We start from the raw sequence: 26,447 nt of genomic DNA on the forward strand, positions 1-26,447 counted from the left end.
ACTCAGCCTTCCATCCTTCCAAGGTCGGTGAAATAAGTACCCAGCTTGCTGGGGGGAAAGTGTAGATGACTGGAGAAAGCAATGGTAAACCACCCCGTAAAAAGTCTGCCGTGAAAATGCCGTGATGTGACATCACCCCAGAGTTGGAAATGACTGGTGCTTGCACAGGGGACTCCCTTTTTTTTTTTTTAAAGGTTTTGTATTCTTTCCCTAAGTAATAAATATTCTGTGTGCATGGCTTGCCCAAATTAATTCAGACCTGTAAAAAAAGAAAAAAGTTGCTGCAAAGTTACTGAGTTGGTTACATGATTGATTGCATCCATTTATATCTTACTGGATTTACTTTATAATGATAATGCTGATGCCCAGCAGGGGTATTAATGCAGCGTGATTGTTTTTGATACCTGTTGGATATTTATTTAATAGGTCAGTTTTAAGGTGCTACTGGACTCTTTTTCTTTTCTGCTGCTACAGACAGATTAACAAGGCCACCTATTTTGATCTTTTGAGGCTTTGGTTAGAGTCCCAAATAACTCCAGCAGAGAGATTACAGGCTGATTGCAAAGGAGGGAGGGGCGGTTTTGGCTCCTACCTCATCCTCACTACAAACTCCTTGTCTTGTTATGGCTGAGAGTCCCATGACACTGGGAATCAACTTTTCAAATTCAAAAAGTGCTGCTGGGGGGGGGGGCAGGTCAAGGGAAAGTTCATGGGATTACACTCTGTTGCTGTGTATCTCTACACTAGAAGGGCACTGTGTTTAGCAAACTGCATTACCTACAGTAGTGAGCTCAATCATCCAAATGCCAAAATATGTATGCTAGCGTATATTAGGATTAAGGAGGAATTTATTACTTTGTTTACTTCAGAGCTCCCCACAAATTAACAAAAGAACAGCTTCTTTAAAACATTGTTTTGTTAATTGTTAAATAAGTGATGGTAAGCAAGTGTTGGTGGTGATATAGAATAATTTTTAATCTTCTACCCAGGGATGCATACCATCTTTCTTTCTCTTTTAGATTCCATGTGTCACTCTTGCACAAAGCAGTAATTTTCCTCAGGTACACAATGACAGCTGCAGCTCATTCAACAAGGATGGAAACTTCTGCCTTTATTCGGCATGGCAGCTTGTATGGGTTCTTCATGAGCAGATTAGCTTTTGGGAAAGTTGCCTGATAAGAGAGCATCAGTCAGGGAGGTGCTTCCTCATAATTAAGCAGATCCTCTTCCTGGAAATAGAAGTGGGCTGTCTTCTGTGGAAGCCATTTTCTCTCCTGCTGCTGCTTCCAATATTCCAAAGAGACTACAAAGAAAGTATGTTTGAGCCTTGTGTCTCACCTGGCTCTTCTGCACCTCATACTCTGGAGGGGAAACATGTTTTGTCTCCACATCCAAATAATGTGTATCTACATATGTACACATCCTAATTTTTCTTGAGACTAGAAATAAGAGGAGAGGGTGTTTATCACCCAAGCTTCTTTTGCTGCCACTGTCTAAAAAGTCTGAAGGAGCCTCTTTGTGACTGACTGTAGGTATGGCTGTACTTCCTTTCCTGCTCCTAGATATGTTTTGAAATTTAGCATGCCTGGTTTGTTTTTGAAGCTATGTCTGATATCCAAATGTGGGCAGTTGTCGTTGGGAGATTTCCTTCAGGAGAGAGGCACTCCTTGATACAGTTTTTTTTTTTTACTTCAGATAACTTTAATGTGATTCTTTCTGGAAGCCCTGAGTGACTATGGGAAGTGCTCTAACAGTCTGTAGATCCCTGTTTGGTAATTAATTTTTAACAGTGACCATATTTTGCCTAGGATAAAGGCTGAAAGACCAAGAACCCTGTCTGTGCCTGCTCAACTATGTAGTTATCTCTGTTTAGCTCTCAAAAGTTTATGCTATTAATAGTCTTTAAGGTGCCGTAGGGTTTGGGTTTTTTTGCTATGTTTGCAACATGATTAACACAACTACCTACTGGAATTTGCTTTGTGTGTGAATAGCAATGGAGGCTTTTACAGAGCCTCTTTCCTGCCACCCTTTTTATATAAATGGCCAAGGACCCAAAATGCATTTTAAAGGCAGAACTCTTTCCAAGCTTGTCTTGCTGTTCACACCAAGTAGCTTGCTTTTTCCTAATGTGAACATTGAAGACCCCTGTTTTTTCTTAATGGTTCAGGTACGACAGTCGCCAGAAATCAATTTAGTTTTGCGACCTCAGGGCTTGACTAGTGACCTTGAAGTTTATGCCAAAGTTGACTTGTGGGTCAAATGTCCCCAAACCTACCCTGACACGTGAGTGAATTTTATATATAAATTTCCTAAACAAGTTAAAGGGCATAACTGGGCAGTTTGGATTATTTGTTGCAGATGTTCTTGCCTAAAATTTTGTATCAGATATGGCTTTCTCTGTGTACATTAATTTCAAAGCATGCCTGTGAGTGCTTGGGTTAACAGCCAAACAAAGAAGACTGCAATGTCAGGTTGGCTGAGCATGAGCTGAGGTTACAATAATGCTTTCACTAAACAAACATAAAATGGTTAGGGCCCCAAATTGTTCATGCTCCGAGGACTTCCGGGGTAGGAAAATGGCGAGCTGAGCTGCTTCTCATAAAGGGAGCAGGCTGGAACTTCTGTTTGGGGTAGTAGAAGGCAAATTAATGCCTACTGCCTACTTTTCTCAGTCAGAGATTAGTCCAAGATATGCACAGAAAACTTTGAGGAGATTTACCTTGGCTAAAAGGGAGTCCTGGGGGGGGGGGCGGCTCCTTTGAGGGGTCTCTGGAGAAGAGTTGCATTTTCATCATCTGCAGAAGTTTCCAGAGTCATTTATTTGACATAAGCGCTACAGAATCCTAACCTTCTTGGACATTACTAAACATCTAAAGCTACACAGGACCGGTGTGGATCTGGATAATTTGCAGAAAAGGTACAGATTACTATCTTTCATTCCGGGACTATTTAAAGTTAAACAGAATAAATTCAAAAGGTGGGAAACGGAAATCTAGAAAACTTGGAAGAAGAAGGGATGAAGAGGTGAAATTTGGACTTTTTAAATTTAAAGGACAGTGCTAAAAAGTGAGAAGGAATTTATTGTTTGATCTACTTGCGGTTTTGAAAAAAGAGCACCGTTGTCACAGACCTGCAGCATACACAGTCAACACAGGAAGTACGTCAAGTATCGTGAGAACTCTCTACCAGCGAAAACGGGATTTGGTGGCAAATAAAGCAGGAAGCATTAGATTAAAAGCCTACTCTAGGACTATAATACCATAGAAAAACATTGGCAGCCATTGCAAGGAGGTCAAAATTAAAATAATAATTTTAAGGTGTTCGGGACATTAATAATTGTTGGAAATAATTGAGATGGTGATGAAAGGATAAATACTATCGGACATTATTGTCAATATTGGATTTTAGAAGCTTTTAAAGGAAATTTTTTAAAAAGGGAAGTAGAAAGTCACGACCGCCATTTTGAAAGAAATAAAAATTTTAAAAATTAATATCTCAGCCCAGGAGGCTCTGAAGATGGCGAAATTAGGCTTGTTGGAAAAAAGCAAGCTCTAATCTTTTGAATTTGATAGTTAAATTTTAAATTGGTGAGTAAAATTTTCGGTGTTTTTAAATGTCAGAGCATAAGCAAACCCGTACAAGAGCTACCTCTCTGGAGAAAATGCAGGAACAATTAGAGGCAATGGAGGCTAGAATGATGAAAGGTATGAAAGACATGATAACTGCCTCTGAGAAAGAAATTATAGAAAAGATTAAAAAAGATATTGAGGATCTCAGAAATGAGACTGAGGAAACATCTAAGAAAGTGCCAATTGAAAGAATAGAGATTGAATCAGCGATCAATGCAATGAGAATTGGAAAGGCTCCTGGGCCAGATGAATATACAGCTAATTTTTAAAAAAACATTTAAAGAGGAATTAATAACGAAGCTCCAAAAATTGATGAACATGATAGGATTAAAAGGTAAAATACCAAACACATGGAAGGAAGCAGTGATTTCGTTAATTCCAAAAGAAGATAGAGATGTCACGAATGTAAAAAATTATAGACTGATTTCATTATTGAATAATGACTATAAAATATACACAATACTGGCATAACGACCTAAGCAATATTTGATAAACTTTATAAAGGAAGATCAAGCAGGATTTCTCCCCAAAAGACAGATAAGAGATAATATTAGGACTGTTGTAAATATTGTAGAATATTACGAAAGACATCCAGAAAAGGAAGTAGCATTATTCTTTGCGAATGCAGAGAAAGCATTTGATAATCTAAACTGGGACTTTATGTTTGCCGTTATGAAGAAAATGGAGTTGGGAGAAGACTTTATAAGGATGATAAAAGCAATATATACTGAACAACGTGCAAGGCTATGTATAAATGCAGACCTTACAGAAGATATGATAATTAGTAAAGGTACAAGACAAGGGTGTCTGCTCTCTCCATTGTTGTTTATAATGACACTTGAAATTTTGCTGATACAAATTCAAGAAGATAAAGAAACAGAAGGATTAAAAATAAAAGGATTTACTTATAAATATAGAGCATTTGCAGATGATATAATGTTTATAAATGAAAATCCAATTCAAGTAACACCCTTGCTGTTAGCTAAAATACAAGAATATGGAAAACTGGTGGGATTTTATATAAATAAAGAAAAATAAAATTTTTTATGTAAGAATATGCAAGTAAGTAAACAAAGAGTTACAAAAGCTAATGGGTTGTGAAGTTACCTCGAAGGTAAAATATTTGGGTGTGGAGATAACAATGAAGAATATTGATTTGTTTAAAAATAATTATGAGAAGCTATGGCGTAAAATGGATGAAGACATGTTAAAATGGAATAAACTTAATTCGTCATTGTTGGGAAGAATAGTTGCAATTAAAATGAACATTTTACCAAGAATAATGTATTTATTTCAAACTATTTCGATTGTGAAGGACAGCAAATAGTTCAACAGATGGCAGAGGAAGATCTCAGAATTTGTGTGGGCTGGGAAGAAACCAAGGATCAAAATGAAAATTTTAACAGGTGCAAAAGAGAGGAGGAGGATTCCAATTACCAGATTTAAAACTATATCATGAAGCAGTCTGCTTAGTGTGGATAAAAGAATGGGTGATGCTACTAAACAGAAAACTTTTGGCGTTGGAAGGTCATGGAAATAAATTCAACTGGCACGCTTATATGTACTATGGAAAAAAATTGATGTTTTTTTCTCTCACCATTATATAAGAAATAACTTGCTGAATACATGGATGAAATATAAGAAATACGGTGATGAGAAAAAACCGTTATGGATAGTGCCAGCAGAAGTGATAAAAATAACGGCTGAAGTGGGTGAAGAAAAGTGGTTGTTATATAATCAGCTATTAAAACTACAAGGCGGTAAAATAGAGCTAAAAACTGTGAAAGAATTGAACAATAAATATGACTGGTTTCAAATGCAACAAATAAAGAGTTTGGTGGGAAAAGACATTAAAACTGAAGGAATAAGAAAACAAACAGAAATGGAAATAATTCTGCTTGGAGATAATGAAAAATTAATTTCAAAACTATATAATTAATTTCAAAACTATATAAATTGCTTTTGAAATGGTCTACAGAAGATGAAGTAGTGAAATCTCAAATGATTAAGTGGGCAATTAATGTAAATAAAGAAATACAGATGGAAACTTGGTAATATCTTTGGAAGAATTCTATAAAGCTTTCAACATGTCATAGTATTAAAGAGAACTATTTTTAAAATTATGTATAGATGGTATATAACGCCTAAAAAGTTAGCAAAGATGAACAATAAGATGCCAGCCAGATGTTGGAAATGTAAAAAACATGAAGATTCTTTTTACCATATGTGGTGGACTTGTGAAAGAGTATTGGCAGATGATTCAACAAGAAATATCTAGGATCTTGGGATATGAAATCAGGAAGGTTGCAGAGACTTTTCTGTTGGGCTTATATATGGAAAAATTTCCATAAGAATTTTAAGAGACTATGATCTAGAAACTTTTAAGTTGGAGTGGAAGAAGTTTAGAAGTTATATAGAAAAAGAGTGGAAAATAAAAGGACATTGGACAATTTTTGATAATGATTAAGTCTTAAAAGAAAGAAAAATAGAAATTTTTGTTTTATTAAAGGTACCTTTAAATATTAGTATTTTAAGCATATAACACCAGCGGGGGTCAAGTAACGGGGGGGGGGGGGAGGGGTTAGAAAAGTAATATATGGGATAGATAAAAAGTAATTAATAATGCAAGAATTGATTGTTACCATATGTTACTGGAATAAAATTGTTTTAAAATGGAAATTGTTCATGCTCCGCTAGCATCTGGTCAGCTTGAGCTTCTGTGTCACTTGTATGGAATTCCTTCCTATAGCCCCATGGAATCCTTTAGCAGTAGAATATACAGACATCAAGCATGATAGTAAAAAGTAGATGAGACTTGTCAGTGGTTAAAAGGGGTCACCTGCAACGGTCAATCTCCTTTTGTAGTTTCCTATCTTGTTATGTGAACAAACCACTTACATAGGGGGACTACAGAATCAGTACATTTACAGAACCATATAATTTTTTTTTGATGATGTGTAATGGCTGAAGTATGATAGTATGGAGCGGGGTACATTGCTATTCTATAATTTGCATATACTTTTGTGAAGCTGAAGTCCTCTTTCTTGTGGCTTTCCCCCTCTTCCATCTAGTGTTCCAGAAATTGAACTTAAAAATGCAAAGGGCTTGTCCAATGAAAACATTAACAGGTTAAAATCCAAACTAGAGGAATTAGCAAAAGAACGTTGTGGAGAGGTAAATGTTTTAATTTTTGCATTAATTTTGCACAAAATATTGACCAATGTTGAGAGTATGACTTTTCAACTGGAATGTGAGATGCTGTGTGTGCAACTGCATGTATGTGGGTCAGAGGTTGCTTGTTGCTCTGCAAGCAACACGTTCAGTTCCTGGTGTCTCCAGTTAAAGGGTTCAGATAGCAGGCACTGGGAAAGACCCCTCTGTTCTGGAGAGCCCCCCTTAAGCTATTCTAGACCACACTGCACTAGAAGGACCAGTGGTCCAAATGGGTGTAAGGTAGCTTCAGATGTATGTATCTATATGCTGTGAATGTGAAGGTAGGGATTGGTACTAATGTTTTTGTACCTCTCCTAGTTATTTTGGCAGCAGTGGTGGAAAGTGCCACGAAATCACAACCAACATATGGCGAGCCCATAGAGTTTTCAAGGCAATAGACAAAGGGAACTAGTTTGCCATTGCTTGCCTCTGTGTAGCAACCCTGGATTTCCTCGCTGGGTCTCCTATCCAAATACTAACCATGGCCAACCCTCCTTAGCTTCTGAGATCTGTTGAGATCAGGCTGGCCTGGCCCACTCTGGTCATGGTAGTTATTTTGGTATTTGGGATTGTTCACAATACATGCTTGTAGAACACAAACAGAGCCCCCCCTCCCCCGTTTCTTGTAGCTTTAAAATCCTCTATCTGAATCATTTAGTCACAAGAAATATCTTTTCTTCACTTTATCCCTGCTCCCCAGACATGGAAGGCTGAATAATTGTAAAACAAATATAGGTTAAGAGAGAAACTCTCCCCTTCTCTGCTATGATTAATGTTCAGAGTGTGATGTTTAATTGCCACAGTTCTCACACAACCTTATTAATAGTGTTTTACATGCATTTTCCTTATGATGAACCTGAATGGATTTAGATCAGTTACATTTGCAATGTATATGCTGTTTCTCTAAAACACTGTTCTGAAATCTACCATTAAGGAACAATTCTGATGTTGCTTTTGATCAGCATGATTGAGACGCCTATAAATGTAATTATAGAACAGTTTCTATGAATGGCTGTTTTCAGTGCCAAGATTGGAAGAAACTGCTGGAATTTGTCTCACTGAAATACATGCGACAAAAGATTTTGAAGTTTTGTTTGCCAGACATTTACTGATGCTTATCTTACATGTTAAATGTGTCTGAGTACCACTGAAATCAGGGTTGCTGGCAAAGATATAAATGTTAATTGGTTTAGAATTTACCTTTTTGTTCCCTTGAGCTAGTTGCATAATCCTTCAGTCTGCCCTTTAGGGTGTTCTTGTTACATTTAGGAAGGAGTGTAAAGTAGTCCTTTCCCACCCAGCAGTTGATGAGGGTGAATTTTCCCCGGCAGATTTGGCTGTGAGTTTGCTGATCCTGTGTGTTTTAAGTCTGAATGGTTTATTTTGGTAAATTGTGGGGTTTAATCTATTTTTTGGGTTGTTAATTGGATTATGATTTATGTCTTTGTAACTTGTTCGGTACATTGTTGAGTCCAAGAAGGTAAGGCAGGATATGAATTTGCCTTATCTCAACAGGTGATGATATTTGAGCTGGCAGATTATGCCCAATCATTTCTCAATGACTACAATAAACCACCTTTAAAGTCATTCCATGAAGAAATGCTAAAGAATCAGCAAAAAGAAAAAGAAAGGCTGGCCCAGGAAGAACAGCGTCGAATTCAGGATCTTATGAGGAAAGAAGAAGAGATGGTGAGATGCACTTCAAGTGAACACATAGATGAAATCCTGAGCTGTTAACATCATTGGAAATCTTATGGCTGGGAGCCAGTTTGATGAGTGATGCACATTTTGGCTTCAGCTAACAGAAGGAAGGGGGTTAATTTCCCTCCTCCTGCTGCAGACCTCTGATTTGCTTCTCATGATGCTTAGGGGGAGCTACAGCAGGAGAAGGGAAGCAGGGAAATTCCATTCTGCTAATGGAAGTACCTTCTCTTGCTCTGGATATTATTGCTGGTATGCAAGCCACAGTCTGTAATTGTGAGACCCCTTGTTTTTCGTTTACAAACAGTAGCCCTCCAGCATTACTCACTTCGTTTGTGTCTTTGCTAGATTGTGAAAATAGCTGGGGAGGGAGAGGGTAAGAAAGTTTGCAAAATAACGGCCAAGGCTTATGAGTCTACAGATATATGCCATTAGGTTTTTCCATTCATGTCCACTGTATTACTTTCTGCTGTAGTAAGAAAAGGAGAGTTGTAGCCAGTCTTTGAACTTCAACAAAAGTTCTGGATCCACTATTATTCCCAGCTGTAAGCTTTCTTCTCTCCCCCCACCACCCTGTACTCCATCAGTAGAGCAATATATGTTTTTGTAGTTGTTTTCTTCACTTGCAGGGAGAAGTGGGTGAAGCTTTTCAAATTTATTTGATGTATCTGCTCTTTACAGTTTCACTGTAATTAGAATAGAGAAACTTTTTTCATTGCATTACATTTATTTCAGCAACGTGAAATTCTGAATGAGATTCAGAGAAGGGAAGAAGAAAAGAAGGAAGAAAGAAAAAGAAAAGAAATGGCTAAGCAAGTATGTTTAAAAATTGTATTAAATTCAAGGCATAATCAGAAGAGTTCTTTGAACTTCTCAGCTCATCTCCTGCTGCTTCAACCCTTTGAGCTCTACAAAATGGGCTCCTCAGGAAGAACATAGAGGGTAGTGGCTGGCACATGTTTGCAGGCAGCAGGCAATCGGTGAAAATCATCTCCCCATTTCTCAGGAAGTGCCACCCCAGTCAGGAGTCCTGCCTGTTCAGCTACTAAAGGATTGGAGAGCACTAGAGATGCTCAGTTATCCTTCTCCTTTCTGTCTTTTCAGGAGCGTTTGGGAAATACCACTTTGGTAAGCCAGGAGAACTCTACCAATAGAGATGCTGCAGGGCATAAAATAACTCCCAGTTTAAATGGAGGTGCTGTTGAACATGGAGGGACAAATAAAAACCGTGCACATTCTACGGGGCGTTTTAAGTATGTATTGGTGTTTCTCTGAACAAAACCACTGTATATTTGTATGCCACTTTTGCATGTGTCACTGAATATGCAAGGGCCAGCTGGGCCCCTACATAGATCTGATTGCCATGTTTTAAGGCTTGGATCCTATACCTTTGTGCTGGGCCCTGTAGACAGGAAACATTCTTCTTATGCTAGGCACTTCAATGCTCCTTGAGAAATGCTTGGTCTAGCACAAGCAAACTGCCTAGCACCATGGGAAGCAAGCTGTACACCAGTGAACCACTTCTGCAATGGCCAGAGAGAAGCACACATGGAGCAACTCTATAGGATCCAAGCCTAGATTTCAGAATCATTTTATAGACAGACATCCTTTTATGTTCTTTTGCAAAGTACAGGTTAAGTACCAAAAATTAGTATAATAAGTGTAAATAGGAGAGGGTCAATCATTAAAAATAGTTTGTTTTATTGAGGTTGTGTGGCTTGGATCCAGGGGTGATTTCAGCTGATGAAGAGATTTCCGTCAGCAGAGCAGGATTTCCCACCTCTCCCCTCCTGCAGTAGTCCAAGTGCCTCCGCCAAAGTTGCTCCTGGAAGATGGGGTATTCCTCACCCCCAGAAGCAGTAGGGAGGTTGGAGGCCTATGATGTGAAGAGGCTATCTTCAAAATCACCCCTCTTTTCTATTCATGGTAATCCTCTGGTGGACCAAGGCTGTGTCTTTGTTCAGGTGAAAATCACAGTGAAAAATCATTGAGCAGTGATTTTATGAGCAGGTGGTTGGGAGGAATTTCATTGATGGTAGCCAGTGGAACTGTATGTATGAGTTTGTGCAGTTCACATGCTGCCTACTGGAATATAGAATTCTGAGTCCAGGCCATTTAGTTTTGGTTATGCACAGTTTTAACAAAAATAATATATTGTAGTGGCAATTCATTTAAATTGTCTGTACTTAAGACTAAGCTGGGTGCTGTTTCAAACTTTAGATAAGCTTTCCATTCAGATTTCAGATCTATAGTAAACTATCATAAGTCTTTTCTGCTGCTAATGAAATGATGGGGTAGTTTTAGTGAGCAAAATAAAATACTGAATTAAAGAAAATGTGGTGGTTGTTTTCATTGTAGAAGAGAGCGTCAGTATTCAGCTTGCAGTACTGAAGATTCTCCAGGAACTGGTGAAGTTTTGTATTTTAATACCAATGGTCAGTTTAAAGTACATAAAGGAAAGTGTACAGGTAAGTGAACATGTGGACAAAGGAGACCCAATAGATGTTGTTTACCTTGACTTCCAGAAAGCTTTTTATAAAGTTCCTCATCAAAGGCTCCTTAGCTTGAGAGTCATGAAGTAAAAGAACAGGTCCTCTTGTGGATCAAAAACTGGCTAATTAATAGGAGGCAGAGAGTGAGTATAAATAGGCAGTCTTCACAGTGGAGGATGGTAAGCAGTGGGGTGCCACAGGGCTCAGTACTGGGTCCCATGCTATTTAACTTGTTCATAAATGATTTGGAGTTGGGAGTGAGCAGTGACGAGGCCAAGTTTGCAGATGACACTAAATTGTTCAGGGTGGTGACAACCAGAGAGGATTGTGAGGCACTCCAAAATGATCTGTTGAGGCTGGGTGAGTGGGCGTCAACATGGCAGATGAGGTTCAGTGTGGCCAAGGGCAAAGTAATGCACATTGGGGCCAAGAATCCCATCTACAAATACAAGTTGATTTGGTGCGAACTGGCAGAGACTGACCAAGAGAGAGATCTTGGGGTCGTGGTAGATAACTCACTGAAAATGTCAAGACAGTGTGCGATTGCAATAAAAAAGGCCAACACCATGCTGGGAATTATTAGGAAGGGAATTGAAAACAAATCAGCCAGTATCATAATGCCCCTGTATAAATCGATGGTGCGGTCTCATTTGGAATACTGTGTGCAATTCTGGTCGCCGCACTTCAAAAAGAATATTATAGCATTGGGAAAAGTCCAGAAAAGGGCAACTAGAATGATTAAAGGTTGGAACACTTTCCCTATGAAGAAAGGTTAAAACGCTTGGGGCTCTTTAGCTTGGAGAAACATCAACTGCAGGGTGACATGATATAGGTTTACAAGATAATGCACAGGATGGAGAAAGTAGAGAAAGAAGTACTTTTCTCCCTTTCTCACAATACAAGAACTCGTGGGCATTCAATGAAATTGCTGAGCAGTCAGGTTAAAACGGATGAAAGGAAGTACTTCTTCACCCAAAGGGTGATTAACATGTGGAATTCACTGCCACAGGAGGTGGCGGCGGCTACAAGCATAGACAGCTTCAAGCCGTGGTTAGATAAAAATCTGAAGCAGAGGTCCATCAGTGGCTATTAGCCACAGTGTGTATATATGTGTGTGTGTGTGTGTATATATAAATATTTGGCCACTGTGTGACATAGAGTGTTGGACTGGATGGGCCATTGGCCTGATCCAACATGGCTTCTCTTATGTTCTTAACCATTGCAATGCATAAGGCCTTGTAGTACATGCATAGTTTTTCTATACAGAATTAAGTCCTATTTAAGAAACCTTAAAATGTACGTGCAGTTGGGAAACAAGGAAGGGTCTTCTTACTGTTTTGTTCAATGGTATAGGTAGTAAAAGTGGTCCAACTTCATAGAACAACATGGGAATGATAGAGTTGCATATTTCAGTTCACTTGGTTATCTTTTAAAGTTGATTGCTTTCCCCATATAACTTGATTAATGCTACAAAGGCATATAGGCTGGGATCATAGGAGTTTACTTGTAAAATGTTTATAATGGTTTTTACATTTGTAAGAATGTCTGAAGCTGATGTATCTTTCTATGTATCTGCATATAGACAAGGATGACCAACTTGGTAAATCAGTCTATAATGCTTTGGAGTTGTGTACTGGCAACTTTGTCCTAGTACATGAATGGGTGCTTCAGTGGCAAAAGAAAATGGGAAAATTTCTCACAAGTCAAGAAAAAGAAAAGGTTGAAAAATGTAAAAAACAGGTAACTACATGCTTGGGCTTCTCACTCCGCCCAATCACATTTTAATCTTGTCATTCCTCTGAATGCTGTATATGGTCTTCCCCTCATTGTTTATATTCTCAAACAATAAGTGACTTGCCAAAGGTCACCCGGTGAGTTTAATGACCAGAGTGGGTTAGAATCCAGGCCTCTCAAATCCTCATCTGGCACTTGACCCACAACATCACACTGATAGCTTTTCAGTAAGTGCTGAAAAGTAATATCTCTTGAAATGTGGTAGATTCAAATAGTGCTAAAGTGCTTGGGAAGTTAAACAGTGAATGTAGAAATCTGCCTGAATAGTAAGAAAATCAGAAGTAAAGATAGGGGGAAACATGAAGCTTTTGCTGAGAGTGCCTGCTTAAAAAAAAATCTCTGGAGGGTAAGTTTGGACTGTTACATGACATACATGTATCTGACTGCTGGTCTTGTTGCCTCCGCATTATTCAGACTCTAATGAGAGACTCTGCAAAATGTTGGAAAGTCAGTGGGCAAAAATGTTTATATATTTAGAAAATTTATATGCCATCTCCTAGTAGTGGGCACAAAGTAAAAAACAAGTGATAAAAACTACTGTAACATTATCACTAAAACAAGTTATAAAAATTAAACATCCTAAAATGATATCCATAAAATAATAGAGCATGAAAACAGCTTTAAAATATGGAAACCTTCAGTCAAAAGCCTGAGGAAAGATAAGTGTTTTGGCCTGGCACCTGAAGGGCAGTAAAGGGAGTGATAAGGAACACTCAAGGGGGAGAATGTTGATGCTGCCACTGAAAAAGCCCTGTCTGCAGTTGCCACCTGTCATAGGCAAGAAGACCAAGAGTACGGCATGGGAAGAGGATCTTAACTAGTTTCAGTGGGGTAGGGCGGGATATAAATCGAAATGAATGAATGAATGAATGAATGAATGAATGAATGAATGAATGAATGAATGGTGAAGGAGAAGGTGATCCTCCAGGTTCCCTGACCCAGAACCATTTACAGCACCATCCTAAGCAAAGTTACAGTCTTCTTAGTCCATTGCTTAGGATGGCACAGTTAAAGCCTTAAATAGCCAGAAACAGGAGTGATACTATCTCTGTTTCCAGACCCCAGCAATTATCTGGCTGCCACATTTTGGATCAGTGGAATTTTCTAAACATTTTTCAAAGTTGCCTTACAGTAATCTATAATCATAGGTGTATACAGAGCAACATATTGTATATTGCCTGCTTTGAGCTAAAGCTATCCCTTTGAAAGGTTTTGTCATGGGTAATATCCTCACCTTCCTGTATTGTTGAAATCGCGAGTAGGAAGAACCTTCAATGAGAGACGAATTTATTAATTCATCCAGCACTCACTAATTTTGTTTCTTTTGGACAGATTCAAGGAGCAGAAGCAGAATTCAGCTCTCTGATGAAACTAAACCACCCAAACATAGTCCATTATCTGTCTATGAGCCTTAAAGAGCAAAATGATTCAATTGTGATAGACATCTTGGTGGAACACATTAGTGGATCTAATCTTTCTGTGTACTTGGACAAAGAGATACCCATTCCTATTGACCAGCTACGACATTACACAACCCAGCTTCTCTCAGCTCTTGATTACCTGCACAGTAATTCAGTAGTACACAAAGTTCTTAGTGCATCCAGCATTCTGGTGGATATTGAAGGAAATATCAAGGTGACTGATTACAGTATTTCAAAACGCTTGGCGGACATCTGCAAAGAAGATGTGTTTGAGCAAACCAGAGTTCGATTTAGTGAAGATTCATTGCCAAATAAACCAGGGAAAAAAGGGGATGTGTGGCGACTGGGTTTGATGTTACTTTCTCTCAGCCAAGGACAAATAACTAAGGAGTACCCAGTCAAAATCCCAAATGAATTGCCTGCTGATTTTCAAGACTTTCTGAAAAAGTATGTCTATCTAACTACTACTTTGATCATCTAACTGCTGCTTGTATCAAACAAAAATATTGATTTAACAAAAAAAATCTTGTATCAAGATGAAGTTACAGAGCCAGACATAATGGTGACAGCAATGTGTTGTATGTGTGTGCACCCTGTTCATATATGAAGCAAAAGTTTGAGGAAAGGGTCTTCAATATGAAAAAGAGTATGTTGATGAGGGACCTTACTTCTCCACACACACACCTTTCATATTGCAGTTCATTGGTTGAAATACTTCTGGTATCTCTAGAAATCAGAATGCTGCAATGTCTTGTTGATTACCTGTGGCACTAACAGAAGCTAGTAAGTTACTCTTATTGTGCATATGTGTTTTGTTGCAATCTGATAAAATAGGCAGTTTAACAGTGTTTTTTTTTTGAATAACAAAATTAAAACCTGTATTATTTTGGATTGTGTTCAGGTGTGTTTGCTTGGAAGACAAAGAAAGGTGGAGCCCTCAACAGCTATTACAGCACACTTTTATAAATCCACCACAGATGAAAACACCTGTAATGGAAGAAAGCCCAGATGGTAAATAGTTCATTCATTTTCCAACATATTTTGCCATATCAGTAATGCAAACTGAACACAGAAGTGTAAAAGTAGAAGGCATTTGAATCAAAGTCTGCGCTTCAATATTAACCAAGAAATCACAGATATTTGTATAAAATGCCTTTCAAGAATGAGGCAGTCCTAGAGCTGTCTTGGTTTATGAGGTGGTTAAATCCCTCTGCACCATTATGAAGTTGATCCATTTAATCTAATTTCTTGTGTTTTTTGGGGAGGATGTGTTGGAGGATTTCCCCCTCCCTTTCTTAATTTGCTCTTTTTATATAAGATACAGATACTTGGAACAGTTTCTTGCTGTCAGTGGTGTTCCTTTCTGTAGTTCTGTATAAACTATGACTTGGACCCACTGAAGTAGTTCTGTATAAACTATGACTTGGAATCACTGAAGTAGTTCTGTATACAGCAGGATATGACCACAGAATATAACAACTGAGTGTGACTTTCTCTCTTTATCCTTGCTGCTGCAGCCTCAAAAGGCCCACCAAATGCTTCTGGGGAACAAGGGAGTCCTAGGAGCAGCATTTCAAGGGTAGTTCTTTATACTATGGCAAGATGAGGAGAGCAAGAAAGTTGTGCTCCATGGGTGAAAATTCTGCCATCCACAGAAACACTCTGGTGGATCAAAGCTGTATCCAAACACTGTGTCTTTAGGCTCCAAGCAAACATATTTGATCCAGTCTGAGTTTTAGCTCTTACACATTATTTAAAAAGACAAAAAACAAAACCCCTTCTTACTAGCCTGAAGCCTGATGTCTCTCTTTCTGCAACACCATCACCCCTTCCAGCTATAACCATAGCATGATGGACACTTGAAAATGATCTAAAATGGAAAAAAGAGAAGCACTAAGAGTAATTCACTTGAGAAAATGTTCTAAATAACCCAAAAATATGATTCACCCTTCCACTTTACTTGTTTGTCAGTAATTACAAAGTAACAGTTACAAATGTTAGCTTGTAATTGTTTACAAAGTCTCATTCTTGTGGAAAAAAAACACTACTGTTGGTCTTGAGGATATTATTGGACACTCATCAGATGCTTTCAGAATATAATGGAAAAGGGACTGGGACTGAAGGGACATGAACAATGTCACTAATTTGAAACACTTGAATTGACAGTTCACTAATTTTTTACTTTTTTGCTTCATCCTTCTTACTTTTGTTTGATTCACCTAAAAATAATCAGTTTGGATCCTGAATCCAAGAGTGTTTTCACCTGATGATCTCCTAACTCTAAGGTTAGGTATCTGTCTGCCAGAATTGCAGTATTACAATGCATTACAATGCATTTTCGATATAGTGGTATAGAGGCTATGAAATACAAATTTGTGCATTATCATTTCCTTCCATGAACTCCTTTCTGGGTTGCCTCTTTTGTACTGATGAAGTGTTTTGAGAGATCTACCAGCTGACAGTGTAATTCTGAATTTTGTGGGAAGTTTCTAGCTCCCAAACACATAGGAAAAGCCTGCATTTCCACAGGGGTTGTCAATCTTCTATATTGTGTTTCACACTAACTCTTGACATTGATAGTTTAGCATTAAATTGCTTTCCATAACAGACTAATTTTCTGTTTCAGAATCAGCAGGAGTAGACGATATTGAAACTGTTATTCCCAGCAGTCAGATTGCTAGTAATTTATTCTTCACAGAAACACAGAAGCAATTTTCTCGCTATTACAATGAGTTTGAAGAATTACAGCTTCTTGGAAAAGGGGCCTTTGGAGCAGTCATCAAGGTATATGTCATATACCATGTGAGGATTTGCATTTGTGAATACAATATATTGGATTGGATCCAACTATTTTGTTCTGTCACCATCTGTGGCTTCCCTACCACTCAAGGTATCTTAAAGATGCTGTACAAGAGTGCCTTTGTGTCAGTGGCAGGCACCTCCTACTGGAGAAGTCCACAGGCACCAATGGAATTAAAGTGTTAGAATCCAGAGTGGAGCAGGTTTTATTCATTCTGTTCAGTAATCTGACTAGAAGGAGAACAATAAATACAGCAGCATTTTTTTAATATGGCAGTGCTTTGTCTTACAATCAGCTTTCGTGGTTGGCAGAGCATGGGGAGGTGGCCAGAGGGTAACATTCTTACACGATTTTTATTGAGACAGTGATTTATTTCATTCAAAAAGGTTCAGAACAAGCTGGATGGCTGCTGTTATGCAGTAAAACGAATTCACATAAATCCAACAAGCAAGCAGTTCCGAAGAATTAAAGGGGAAGTGACACTGCTGTCACGTCTGAACCATGAGAACATTGTGCGCTATTACAATGCATGGATCGAGAAACATGAGATGCCTTTGCTCAGTCCCTCAACATCAGAAACCACTGTTGTAAAAAAAGCAGCCAGCAAGCAGGCTCTGAATGGGAGGCCTGAAGAAGAATCCATGGATGATGTGGAAATAAATGCCCCTCCTCCTGTTGTGACCAGTTCAGTAGAATGGAGCACCTCATGTGAGAGATCAGCAAGTGCCCAGTTCAGTGGAACAGATCAGGAGTCTAGCGATGATGATGATGAAGGTGGAGGAGTATTTTCACAGTCATTCTTGTGAGTAGTGGGTGGGTTGCCTTCTTGACTTTCTCTTTTATGTGACCTTGTCCTACTTGGTAGGCTCAGATTCTGACTTGCCCCTCTTTCATTTTATCAGTATATGCCTACCAACTTTTGAAATGTATTGGATGCATTCTTAAGGTTAATTCAAGCATGTATATGGGCCACTGCTATCTTGCCTCTCAGTGTCTTGTAGAACAAAGAACATAAGAGAAGCCATGTTGGATCAGGCCAATGGCCCATGCAGTCCAACACTCTGTGTCACACAGTGGCAAAAAAAACCAAACCCAAGTGCCATCAGGCGGTTCACAAGTTGGGCTAGAAGCCCTTCCACTTTGCCCCCCCCCCGCCCCAAATACCAAGAATACAGAGCATCACTGCTCCAGACAGTTCCAGTAATATACTATGACTAATAGTCACAGATGGACCTCAGCTCCGTATTTTTATCTAATCTCCTCTTGAAGTTGGCTATGCTTTGGGTGAAGAAGTACTTCCTTTTATCTGCTCAGCAATTTCATTGAATGCCCACAAGTTCTTGTATTGTGAGAAAGGGAGAAAAGTACTTCTTTCTCTACTTTCTCCACCCCTTGCATAATCTTGTAAACTTCTATCATGTCACCCCGCAGTTGACGTTTCTCCAAGCTAAAGAGCCCCAAGCGTTTTAACCTTTCTTCATAGATAAAGTGTTCCAAACCTTTAATCATTCTAGTTGCCCTTTTCTGGACTTTCTCCAATGCTATAATATCCTTTTAGAGGTGCTGCGACCAGAATTGTACACAGTATTCCAAATGGGACCTCACCATCTATTTATACAGGGGCATTATGATACTGGCTGATTTGTTTTCAATTCCATTTCTAATAATTCCCAACATGGCATTGGCCTTTTTTATTGCAACCGCACACTGTCTTGACATTTTCAGTGAGTTATCTACCATGACCCCAAGATCTCTCTCTTGGTCAGTCTCTGCCAGTTCACACCCCATCAACTTGTATTTGTAGCTGGGATTCTTGGCCCCAATGTGCATTACTTTGCACTTGGCCATATTGACCCTCATCTGCCACATTGACACCCACTCACTCAGCCTCAACAGATCCCTTTGGAGAGCTTCACAGTCCTCTCTGGTTCTCACCACCCTGAACAATTTAGTGTCATATGCAAACTTGGCCACTTCACTGCTTACTCCCTACTGAGCCCTGCAGCACCCCATTGCTTACCATCCTCCACTGCGAAGACTGCCCATTTATATTCACTCTCTGCTTCCTATTAATTAGCCAGTTTTTGATCCACAAGAGGACCTGCCCTTTTACTCCATGACTCTCGAGCTTACTAAGGAGCTTTTGATGAGGAACTTTATCAAAAACTTTCTGGAAGTCAAGGTAAACAACATCTATTGGGTCGCCTTTGTCCACATGTTTGTTCACCCCCTCAAAGAAATGTGACAGGTTAGTGAGGCAAGATCTTCCCTTACAGAACCCATGCTGAGTCTTCCTCAATAACTTGAGTTCATCAGTGTGCCTACTCATTCTGTTCTTGATAATGGTTTCTACCAACTTTCCCGGTATTGAAGTCAGATTGACTGGCCTGTAATTTCCCAGATCTCCCCTGGAACCCTTTTTAAAGATGCGGGTGACATTTGCTACCTTCCAGTCCTCAGGAACGGAGGCAGATTTCAGTGAAAGATTACATATTTTTGTCAGGAGATCCACAAGTTCAACTTTGAATTCTTTTAGAACTCTTGGATGTATGCCATCCGGACCTGGTGACTTATTAGTTTTTAATTCGTCAATCAGTTGTAGGACCTCCTCTCTTGTCACCTCAATCTGACTCAGGTCTTTCAACACCCCTTCCAAAATTCTGGAGCGGGCAAACACTTCTCATCTTCCACAGTGAAGACAGAGGCAAAAAATGCATTCAGCTTCTCAGCCATATCCCTGTCCTCCTTCAGTAATCCTTTTACCCCTTGATCATCCAAGGGCCCCACTGCCTCCCTGGCTGGTTTCCTGCTTCTAATATATTTGAAGAAATTTTATTGTTGGTCTTTATGTTTTTTGCAATATGCTCCTCATAGTCCCTTTTTGCCTGCCTGATCACAGTTTTGCATTTGATTTGCCACAGCCTGTGTTGCCTTTTATTAATCTCACTTGGACTAGCTTTCCACTGCTTAAAGGAGTCCTTCTTACCTTTTATAGCTTCCATTACTTTGTTTGTTAACCATGCAGGCCTTTTCTTATACCTGTTTATGCCTTTCCTAACTTGTGGTATATATTTTATCTGAGCTTCTAGGATTGTAGTTTTAAATAGCCTCCAAGCTTCCCCAAGGGTTTTGACTGTATTTTCCTTTCCTTTCAGTTTCCTCTTCACATGCCTCCTCATTTCAGATAATTCACCCCTTTTAAAGTTAAACATGGTTGTGCTGGTGTTTTGGGGCAACTCCGTATTTATACAAATGGTGAAATCAATAACGTTATGGTCACTGCTCCCAAGCGGTGCGATCACTTTTACATCTCTCACCAAGTCTTGGGCATTACTTAGGACCAAATCCAAGATCGCCCCACCCCTGGTAGGTTCTGTGACCATCTGCTCTATAGTACAGTCATTGAGAGCGTCTAGAAATTCAATCTCTTTCTCTTGACCAGAACACATATTGACCCAATCAATCTGCGGGTAGTTAAAATCACCTATTATGACACAGTTTTTACGTTTAGTCGCTATCTTTAATCCTTCCATCATATTATAATCGTCCTATATCTTTTGATTTGGTGGGCGATAACAAACTCCCAAAGTAAAATTTCCTTTTGGGCCCTCTGTTTCAACCCAAAGCATTTCTAGAAGGGAATTTAATTCTCTGACCCCAGTCTTACTGGACTGTATACCCTCTCTGGCATACAGAGCCACCCCACCTCCAACGCTTCCCTCCCTATCCTTCCGATATAACATATCCAGGAATCACCGTGTCCCACTGATTCTCCTCATTCCACCAAGTTTCTGAAATTCCCACAATGTCGATGTTTTCCCCCAACAGTAAACATTCCAACTCACCAATTTTACTTTGAACACTTCTAGCATTTATATGCAAACATCTATAATGTTCCCAGGCAAGTTAGGCCTGCAACCTTCCTCCTGCTGCCTCGAGACTTTGGCAGACAGTCCATACTGTTTGTCACCATCTCAGTGGACAACTCTGATCCATTACCCGGTAGAAAAGTAACAGCTAATTCTTCATCTCTTTGAGATGAGTCCTCCAGAACCAGAGACATTTCATCTCCTGTCAGCTTTCCCCCAAGATTTAATTTAAAAACTGCTCTGCCACCGTTTTGATTTTAAGCGCCAGCAGCCTGGTTCCATCTGGGGACAAGTGGAGACCGTCTCTTTTGTACAGCTCCTGCTTGTTCCAGAAAGCATCCCAGTGCCTAACAAACTTAAACCCATCCTCCCTACACCATCGTCTCATCTACACATTGAGACTTCTAATTTGTGTCTGTCTCTCTGCATGTGGAACAGATAGCACTTCTGAGAAGGCTACCTTGGAGGTCCTGGCTGTAAGTCTCCTGCTTAGCAGCCTAAATTTTTCCTCCAGGACCTCACGACTGCATTTCCCCACATCGTTGGTGCCAACATGCACCACGACCACTGGCTCCTCTCCAGCACTGTCTTATCAGCCTATCTACTACACGCATAATTTCCGCTACCTTCACACCAGGCAGGCAAGTCACCATACGGTCAGTACGTGGTTTTGCCACCCAGCTGTTTACTTGCCTAAGGATCGAATCACCAACTACCAAGACCCCCCCCCCCTTCCTGCCCAGGGATGGTTCCTTGGCGCGAAAGGATACCCGCTCACCAACTGAAGAGGTCCCTTCTGAGGACTCATTCCCCTTATCCTCAGCATGGTGCCCTGTTCCCTCTCGACCCTCATGCTCCCTGGCAGCAACGGGGCTGCCATGTTCGGAGTGGGGCTCATCTACTACGTCCTCAAGAGTCTTCTCCAAGTGCCCAGCTGACTGTCTCTGCTTCTTCAGGTCAGTCACGTTGACCTCAAGGGTATGAACTCGTTCCTTGAGGACCAGGAGCTCCTTGCATCGAGCACACACCCAAGACTTCTGTTCTGTGGGCAGATAGTCATACATGTGACACTCAGTGCAAAACTTCTACAGCGCAAAACACTCAATGTAGCAGTTTCTGTGAGAACTCTCTCAGCCCCACTTATCTCACAGGTTGTCTGTTGTGGGTGAAGAAGATAAAGGAGATTGTAAGCCGCTCTGAGACTCTGATTCAGAGAGAAGGACAGGGTATAAATCTATAGTCTTCTTCTGCATTATGCACTCCCTCTTGCTTTTTGAATATTATGAGGTGATGGCTGTTTCACTCCCTGAGTTGTATGAGGAACTGCTTCTGAGGAGAGTGGGATTGAATGAGGTTCCTCTCAGTGTTGACTCAGTAGAGGCAGAGCAGGCAGTTAGGCAAGGAAAAGATATTAAGTTGCCATGAGAAGGGTGCATGTGGGCTTAAGACATAGAGAACAACATGATCCAAAGTGTTTGCACGTACCGTATCTATTCTGTTAATGCATCTTGAAAAAGCAGTACTAGGAGAACAAGGGAAGAAAATGCTCTTTAGTTGAAAAGAACTGCAGAATAGACCTGCGTTTCTAGAGAAGTTCTACCATATTGTGTGTCACCAAATATTGATTCTGATGGTTTAACATAAAATTGTTCTACTTTTGTCCCAAGTTACAGTTAAAAGGCAAGAGAAATAGCAACCTTGCTGAAATTAAGCATGTGTCAAACTGGTCACTGTTTACATGCAACACCTCTTGGGAAGCCTGTGTACCCATTAACTTGAATTCCATGGTGGAAGGAAGGCAGGATATAAGCATCAGTAAAAAATAACAAAATAGCAACCCCTGCTTTCTTTCTTTCTTGTTCATATTAAGTGAAAGTCTTAAAATACCTTCTGTTAAGCAGAAATCCAGCCTCTTCTTTGTTATTGATGGGCTGCAGAATTAGGGATAAACTAGTTGATTTAAACCTTTGTAATATGAAGGGTTTTTTAAAAATAGAAACAGATTTTGAGGTTTTTTTGTAAAGCTTTCATACTTATCTTTCCAGTGTTATTTTCCCCATGAGAATAATAATTTTTATTGTATGAGGCCTCTTTTATAATTTTTATTGTATAAGGGTCCTCTCATGCAATAATTTGAGTAGGCAGCAATCCTTCACAGACAAATACTTGAGAATTGTGCTAGAGAATTACAGAACCATTGAACAGACTTTATATTCTAACGTACATTGTAATTTCATAACATATTTTAAAAAGATTTGAACAACCCACTTCAGTTCCAGGGAAGAACCATAATAACAAATGCATTGTTTTTCAGGTGAGTTGTAAGCCATTTCCAGGCTTTCTTTTGTGAAACACCAAGGGCGTTTTCGCACTGACCTTCAAGTGGCGCGACCACCCTCTTCACACTGGAGGATCTGCGCGGATTTCGCACAAGAAGCGCCGGAGCACCCAAAAGAGCCGGCGACTTCCGTTGCAAAAGCCGCTCAAACGTTTTCCTGCTTCTTGGCGGTTTCCGTTTGAGCGGGTTTCGCGACGGAAGTTGCCGGCTCTTTTGGGTGCTCCGGCGCTTCTTGTGCGAAATCCGCGCAGATCCTCCGGTGTGAAGAGGGTGGTCGCGCCACTTGAAGGTCAGTGCGAAAACGCCCCAAGTGTCCATTTGGCAACACTATGTTTCCAACAGGGCAGTTTTATATCATCTGTTGGAATTTGAGTTCAATAAAACAAAAGGAAGAAGTGATGAGAAAGAGGGGGAGGGAGGGAGAGAAAGAAAAAGGGAGGGAAAGGGAAAAAAAGGAACAGAAAAGGAAAGGTAGAGGGAAGGGAATATTAAAAATGATGGGAATAAACATAAACAACAAAAATTAAATAGGGGAAATTTTTAAACAAGATATTTTTAAAAAGAAAAATAAAAAAGTTATATTAAATATTTTTAAATTATATTGGAAACAGAAAATATTTCTTTAATACATTGCTCTTAAAAGTTTACATTAGTCTGCTATAATACAGAGAGAGAGAGAGGGGGAGGGGGGTCTACCTAGCATCTTTGCTGTTGTTTCCTGGTGTGCTGAATAATCTGCAACTTCTAATAACAAATAGAAAAATATTATAGAAATTAGTCCAAAGTCATCGTCTTCTTTTTTGTATTGGGGAGTATCAAAGAAGTGTTTGAGTAGACGATTATATTGGAGAGGGAAATAAATCTTATTTTTCCACTGGGCAGTCTTTTTGTCGAATCTTCTCATTGCTTTTTGTACTGGGAAATATCACTTAAAGTGCTCCACCCTCTTTGCATTTTAAGCTGCGCCTTGCTAAAGGTGCGAGCTGAAGGGCGAGAGCTAAAGGGCTCTTGGCCTGTGGCTCTTCGCCTGGGAACTCCCTAAGGACCAGGAACCCAGATCCCTGATTTCCTTGTTCTCCCAATAAGGTAAGTTGACCTTCCAGAAGGGGAGACACTTAAACAACAGCATTTAAAGAGGACTGTGTGTGTGTGTGTGTGTGTGTATACCCTCACGCTCTCTGGCAGCAACGGGGCTGCCACGTTCAGAGCTGGGCTCATCTAATACGCCCCCAAGAGTCTTCCCCAATTGCCTAACTGACCGTCTCTGCTTCTCCAGGGCAGTCACCTTGGCCTTATATATATATATAAGGTATGTAAGGAGCTCCTGGTCCTCAGGGAACAAGTTCGTACCCTTGAGGCCGAGGTGACTGCCCTGGAGAAGCAGAGACGGTCAGTTAGGCAATTGGGGAAGACTCTCGGGGGCGTATTAGATGAGCCCAGCTCTGAACGTGGCAGCCCCGTTGCTGCCAGAGAGCGTGAGGGTCGAGAGGGAACAGGGCACCGTGCTGAGGATAAGGGGAATGCGCCCTCAGAAGGGACCTCTTCTTCGGTTGGTGAGCAGGTATCCTTTCGCGCCAAGGAACCATCCCTGGGCAGGGGGAGGGGGGGTCTTGGTAGTTGGTGATTCGATCCTTAGACAAGTAGACAGCTGGGTGGCAAAACCGCGTACTGACCGTATGGTGACTTGCCTGCCTGGTGCGAAGGTAGCGGACATTACGTGTGTAGTAGATAGACTGATAGACAGTGCTGGGGAGGAGCCGGTGGTCGTGGTGCATGTTGGCACTAACGATGTGGGGAAATGCAGTCGTGAGGTCCTGGAGGAAAAATTTAGGCTGCTAGGTGGGAGACTTAAGGCCAGGACCTCCAAGGTGGCCTTCTCGGAAGTGCTGCCTGTTCCACGTGCAGGGCAGGAGAGACAGGCACAAATTAGAAGTCTCAATGTGTGGATGAGACGATGGTGTAAGGAGGAAGGGTTTAAGTTTGTTAGGCACTGGGATGCTTTCTGGAACAAGCGGGAGCTGTACAAAAGAGACGGTCTCCACTTGTCTCCGGATGGAACCAGGCTGCTGGCGCTTAAAATCAAAAAGGTGGCAGAGCAGTTTTTTACAAGATAATGCATGGGATGGAGAAAGTAGAGAAAGAAGTACTTTTCTCCCTTTCTCACAATACAAGAACTCGTGGGCATTCGCTGAAATTGCTGAGCATACAGGTTAAAACGGATAAAAGGAAGTACTTCTTCACCTAAAGGGTGATTAATATGTGGAATTCACTGCCATAGGAGGTGGTGGCGGCCACAAGCATAGCCACCTTCAAGAGGGGGTTAGATAAAATATGGAGCAGAGGTCCATCAGTGGCTATTAGCCACAGTGTGTGTGTGTGTGTATATATATATATATATATATATTTGGCCGCTGTGTGACACAGAATGTTGGACTGGATGTGCCATTGGCCTGATCTAACATGGCTTCTCTTATGTTCTTATGCTCAAGTAGATAATTATACAGGAGAGGGAAATCTTATCTTTCCACTGGGCAGTCTTTTTGCCAAATATGCCAGTCTATGTGCTGTTTTCTTTTACTGTGTCATACCTAGGGCTTTTTTTCTGAGGGAACATGGTGGAATGGAATTCAAGAACCTCTTAGGGGAAGCAGAAAAATGTTCAAGGTTTATTAGGGGTGTCCATGTGTTTCTCCTTCATTTCTCTCTGGAGAGTTCTGGCACCTCTTTTTCCAGGAATAATACCCCTGAACATAACAGAGCCAAGGCACTGAACCTTTTAAATATTTTTTATCAAAAGGAAAAAGAGAGAGAAGTAGCAAATCGTTTAATCTACAGAAAGGATACTCCATAATTTAATTATATAAAATAAAGTTCATCCAGAGGAAAAAGTAGGAATAAAATCTTTATCTGGTTTGATCTGGTTCAGTTAATATTTCTGCTCTTTCAAGTCACCATTTCCCCCAGAAGTCCCATAAGTAAAGATTTTGAATATTTTGTTTTTTGCTTCTTGATTTAGGCCAGCAGCTGATTCTGAAAGTGACATCATTTTTGATAACGAAGATGACAATGGTAAAAGTCCTGTGAAGGTAAATATAAAACTGTTTGCTACTGAAAGTACATATGTCTCATTTCTTCTGTTGCAAACTATGTGCCGAAAGATCAGTGTCATTCCTATGCTATAGCTGCTATA

General features: G+C 40.2%; 1 protein-coding gene across 3 annotated transcripts in view; it reads left to right on the top strand.

The window, feature by feature from the left end:
• The window catches only part of EIF2AK4 (eukaryotic translation initiation factor 2 alpha kinase 4), a 72,286-nt gene that overhangs the window by 2,316 nt on the left and 43,523 nt on the right, over positions 1-26,447 (top strand). Inside the window, exons 2-14 of one of the 3 annotated variants that reach the window (XM_060262202.1) lie at positions 1,020-1,061; positions 2,168-2,283; positions 6,701-6,803; positions 8,358-8,531; positions 9,279-9,359; positions 9,648-9,796; positions 10,902-11,011; positions 12,618-12,775; positions 14,162-14,697; positions 15,152-15,261; positions 16,877-17,034; positions 17,437-17,852; positions 26,274-26,343. In XM_060262202.1, coding sequence (XP_060118185.1) covers positions 1,020-1,061; positions 2,168-2,283; positions 6,701-6,803; positions 8,358-8,531; positions 9,279-9,359; positions 9,648-9,796; positions 10,902-11,011; positions 12,618-12,775; positions 14,162-14,697; positions 15,152-15,261; positions 16,877-17,034; positions 17,437-17,852; positions 26,274-26,343 — 2,223 coding nt within the window. Of the gene's footprint in view, positions 1-1,019; positions 1,062-2,163; positions 2,284-6,700; positions 6,804-8,357; positions 8,532-9,278; positions 9,360-9,647; positions 9,797-10,901; positions 11,012-12,617; positions 12,776-14,161; positions 14,698-15,151; positions 15,262-16,876; positions 17,035-17,436; positions 17,853-26,273; positions 26,344-26,447 lie in introns of those variants that run through there. The other 2 variants (XM_060262203.1, XM_060262204.1) reach the window with 2 other exon arrangements.

The sequence above is a fragment of the Heteronotia binoei genome, chromosome 21 (genome assembly GCF_032191835.1).
Source record: "Heteronotia binoei isolate CCM8104 ecotype False Entrance Well chromosome 21, APGP_CSIRO_Hbin_v1, whole genome shotgun sequence".
Lineage (NCBI taxonomy): Eukaryota > Metazoa > Chordata > Lepidosauria > Squamata > Gekkonidae > Heteronotia > Heteronotia binoei.